Below are 5261 nucleotides of genomic sequence, written 5' to 3' on the forward strand. Positions count from 1 at the left end.
GGATGATGGATGGGATGGTGGATGGGAATGATGGATTGGACGGGATGGTATGAATGGGATGGATAGTATGAATGAATGGATGGTCATGGATGGATGGACATGTATCGAACGGTATGAATGGAATGGATGGAATGGATAGATGCGATGGATGGCATTGATGTGATGGATTGGATTGGATGGAATGGATGTTGGATGGATTGATGGATGGATGGATGGTGTGGATGGATGGATGGAATGGATGGATGGTATGGATGGAATGGCCATCGGGTGACGGTCGCAATGGATGGGATAGATGGGATGATGGAATGGATGGAATGGATGGAGGATGGATGCGTGATGGATGATGATGGACTGTGATGGCATGGATGGATGGCTGAATTGGCAAATGGATGGATGGATGGATGGAATGGATGGATAGGATGGATGGAATTGGTATGGATGGATGAGGGATGGATGATGCATGGATGGCAATGGATGGTGAGTGGAATGGATGGGTATGCGATGGAGGTATGATGGAATTGGATGGATGGATGGATGGATGGTTATGGGATGGCATGGCATGGAATGGAGTGCGATGATGGTAGATGGAATGGATATGGTGATGGATGGATGGATGGATGGGATGGATGGATGATGGTATGTGACGATGGAGGGATAGATGGGATGGAGATGGATGGATGGAAAGGATGCGATGTATGGCAGGATGGATGGATGGGCATGGACAATGGAATGGCTATGGATGGATGGAATGGCTATGGATTGGATAGGATAGATGGATGGCTGATGGCTGGAATGGACTGGATGGAATGAATGGAATGGTGGATGGCGATGGATGTATGGACTGGATGGATGATGGAATTGGATGATGGATGGATGGACATGGATGGAATTGGATGGATGATGGATGGTACTATTGGATGGAGGGATGGATGGATGGATGGATGGCATGATGGATGATGGATGGATGAATGGATGGATGATGGATGTATGAATGATTTTGAGATGGATGGCGATGGATGAATGGTGGATGGATGTCCATCCATCCATCCATCCATCCATCATCCACCATCCATCCATCCATCCATCCATCCATCCATCCATCCATCCATCCATCTATGTATCCGTCAACTCGATCGTCAATGATATGTATATGATTTCTCCAATTTGCATACTTGCGAATTAAAGAAACCTTGACCACCAAACTAATATAGACTATTAATATTTCTATCTATTAAGCAATCAATCAATCAATCGATCTATTTACACACATATTTATATATCTATTATTTTTCCTAATCAGACACCATCACGATCCACCTACCAATTTCCATCTTGGTTATTTAAAAGTCCTACTGAAAATCCAAAGTGCGTGTCTCTAACGTTGGCGGGTTGTCGAAAGATTTTAGCGTTCGCTGTGTCTAGATTAAACCCGTGTGTGCACTCGATCAGCTGCCAACATATCCACAGCGTTCGCAGCATCCCTAGCTCTCTAACTGTCCGAGAGCTAAACGCTTTCAGATATCGACACATGGTTAACCCTATCACGAAGGCGAGGTCTGCCGGCCTCGAGTGAATGACGGTCGAGTCGTTCTCAAGGATGGGGTTGACCACCGTTCAGGCACGAATTTCGACGCTCTATAACATATCCGACAACGTCGATGGCACGGTCACCATCCACGCGAATCCTTGCCGTAGCTTCGCTGCAGTCACTCCATCTCTACACTCCCAGCTTCAGCGGCGCTCCGTGGCTCACTGATAAAAAATGAAACACATAATGACGACAACGAAACACGGGGGTTGTGCGCGAGTGTGTCTTCTCTATCTCGTGTCTTCTCTTCTCGCGAGTGTGTTCACCACGGCTTCAACCCTGCTGATCGTGTCGCCATGCTACCCCACAGTAAGGCACACACGCGCATAATATTATAATACAGGCGCGCGTATAGAGCACACGTGTTTCTCGTTTCACGCGCGAACACATGTAGATCTTCGTCACACAGGAAACTGCGTGTGCGGAAGGAAACGGAAATCTGGCGCCTAGCGGTACTTTACAGTTTATTGCCGCCTATGTAGATACGTATATATAAGGAGGTTTGTCATTATTAACTCCTGGTATATATATATATATATATATATATATATATATAATATTATAATGATGCCGCGAAGTGAATGTTGTTTGACTTGCGCGTCACCCAAAAAGGGAAACTACAGGGCCAAAATAATACGTCACTACTCTCGTTATTTATTTTAGGTGATACAGCGATTCTTGACACTTGTGCAAACACATGATAAGTACTTTGGACCAATCGGTATATGCTAGTAAAACACTACACGTGGGAGCGGTAGCCCTCCCGCGACATGACGTAGCCCACATTGAATTTACGAAACCAAGTCGAAATGAATTAAGCTGAATGTATTTTCGATTGCAAATAGTATCAGGCACTGAATATTTGTTATACCTACATCATCACTTTATAACATGACAGTAATGCGGAAGCTAACCCTAGCTTAGCTCTAGTACTATAGCCCGCGCGTACAGTTGCCGCAGGAAACTGTACGCGGGCTATAGTACTAGAGCTAACGCTAGCTAGTTCGCAAAAACATGTGGATATCCCTAATCGTGAATTAATAGTGAAATACATGTGCATTGGTCCACCTATTGTTACCGATTCATATCATATCGATGTGCGCTGATTGGGATATATTAGCGCGCGTATATAGCGAACGGTTACCCTATACTAACTTCCGTATAAATCTAACGGAAAGAGCTGCGTGCGCATGTCTAGCCGTACATACGTCTATAGTGTCTCCATTAACAGCGCTCCCACCATGTCAAGGTCAATTATCCAACAGCTATATGATGTTATTAAATACACCGGATCAATGCATGGTCGATTATAAACGATTTGACGTATGAACTCAAGCACAAATCGCCCGCGGTGCTCGGTTTTGGAGTAAGTTGTGAACCTTATCTCATGCTTTAGAATGCAGCATACGTATGAAACTACAGCGTGTATTATTATAAGTTGCATCTAACAATTAGTTAATAATTATATGCATTCAGTTATTAACTATTACCGTAATTACAGCTATGTTACCTATACTACTATAATCAATAATATTTTCGGTTTGTCAACTAATAAATAGAAGCGTGTCTGACTACTAAACACATGTTAAATAGCCCACATCTTTTTAGTACACAATATAGGATCATTCGAACAGATTAAATAAACCCTATACTCACCTGTAGGCTGTAGAGATCGCCTATACACGTATATATGCGATACAAAATTCGCCTTTAATCACTGGCAATATCTTTAATCACCGGATTTATCTTCGTGTTAATTTATTAAGCACTTCACAACCCTTCCTTCGAAATCGGCAGCCACTGAAGATCCGCTTGCAATATATGCACACATGCACCGCGAGGACTTTGGACCTATCGCAGCGCCATTGCTATTGGCATCCGCTAAGGTGTGGCAGGGCGCTCGCGTATTGTGCTAGCGCGATGTGCGATGACGCGTGTACGTATAGGTGCAGGTGGGTACACGTGCCTGCTGCTCTCCCAGCACAGACAACCCAGCTACTACATACCGTAGACAACATTCACTCACATATATGGAAATCGTGTATCTCCCTCGTGGGGGATAGATGGTCGCGCTATGCTTGCACACCTCTCCGCGGCATACCGGACGGGAAATGCTAACCTCGTATGTGTCCGCCGGTATACACGCGGAATTTGGCACGCTTAATCTACCTTTTAGTTCGCCCAGCACGCGTTACTAAAACTAAAACTCTAAAATGTAAAGCATAATGTAGGCCTATAATCGGGTAACTTTATTGCCATTTGTTTTGTCGCGATCACTGTACACATGCAGGTCACGCAAAACGCCTATACAAAGAACGCACAGAGAATATTCCAAGCCCGGTTTTACCCAGAACCAGTTCACCAGAGAATGTATACAACATACAGGTCTGGTTACAGGGTCCAGTCTATATCTCGTGCCCGCATCGGCGCTCGCCAGCGCTATATAGCTGCGCGTATTTCTGGTGCATTGCATCACTAGTTCCACACAACGTTCCTGACACAGATCGCCTCGGGCGTATGATTCAGGTTCGTCATTCACGCATGTCGAGGCGCGCGCACGCTATAGCGCATTCTCCCGGTATAATAAAAGATTGTTAGTGTATATTTCTGACGTATTTACCATCCATCCATCCATCCATCCATCCATCCATCCATCCATCCATCCATCCATCTATGTATCCGTCAACTCGATCGTCAATGATATGTATATGATTTCTCCAATTTGCATACTTGCGAATTAAAGAAACCTTGACCACCAAACTAATATAGACTATTAATATTTCTATCTATTAAGCAATCAATCAATCAATCGATCTATTTACACACATATTTATATATCTATTATTTTTCCTAATCAGACACCATCACGATCCACCTACCAATTTCCATCTTGGTTATTTAAAAGTCCTACTGAAAATCCAAAGTGCGTGTCTCTAACGTTGGCGGGTTGTCGAAAGATTTTAGCGTTCGCTGTGTCTAGATTAAACCCGTGTGTGCACTCGATCAGCTGCCAACATATCCACAGCGTTCGCAGCATCCCTAGCTCTCCAACTGTCCGAGAGCTAAACGCTTTCAGATATTGACACATGGTTAACCCTATCACGAAGGCGAGGTCTGCCGGCCTCGAGTGAATGACGGTCGAATCGTTCTCAAGGATGGGGTCGAACACCGTTCAGGCACGAATTTCGGCGCTCTATAACATATCCGACAACGTCGATGGCACGGTCACCATCCACGCGAATCCTCGCCGTAGCTTCGCTGCAGTCACTCCATCTCTACACTCCCAGCTTCAGCGGCGCTCCGTGGCTCACTGATAAAAAAAATGAAACACATAATGACGACAACGAAACACCGGGGTTGTGCGCGAGTGTGTCTTCTCTACCTCTGTCTTCTCTTCTCGCGAGTGTGTTCACCACGGCTTCAACCCTGCTGATCGTGTCGCCATGCTACCCCACAGTGAGGCGCACACGCGCATAATATTATAATACAGGCGCGCGTATAGAGCACACGTGTTTCTCGTTTCACGCGCGAACACATGTAGATCTTCGTCACACAGGAAACTGCGTGTGCGGAAGGAAACGGAAATCTGGCGCCTAGCGGTTCTTTACAGTTTATTGCCGCCTATGTAGATACGTATATATAAGGAGGTTTGTCATTCTTAACTCCTGGTATA

General features: G+C 45.0%; 1 protein-coding gene across 1 annotated transcript in view; it reads right to left on the reverse strand.

Annotated features, from left to right (window-relative positions):
- Nucleotides 1–4920, reverse strand: part of LOC106815407 (integrin alpha-9-like) — a gene marked incomplete in the record, with an annotated part of 20873 nt that extends 15953 nt beyond the window's left edge. Inside the window, 2 exon segments of the mRNA XM_014819862.1 lie at nucleotides 4468–4736; nucleotides 4781–4920. Coding sequence (XP_014675348.1) covers nucleotides 4468–4676 — 209 coding nt within the window.
- Between the last annotated feature and the right edge of the window lie 341 nt (nucleotides 4921–5261).

Source organism: Priapulus caudatus, unplaced genomic scaffold, assembly GCF_000485595.1.
Source record: "Priapulus caudatus unplaced genomic scaffold, Priapulus_caudatus-5.0.1 Scaffold1107, whole genome shotgun sequence".
Lineage (NCBI taxonomy): Eukaryota > Metazoa > Priapulida > Priapulimorpha > Priapulimorphida > Priapulidae > Priapulus > Priapulus caudatus.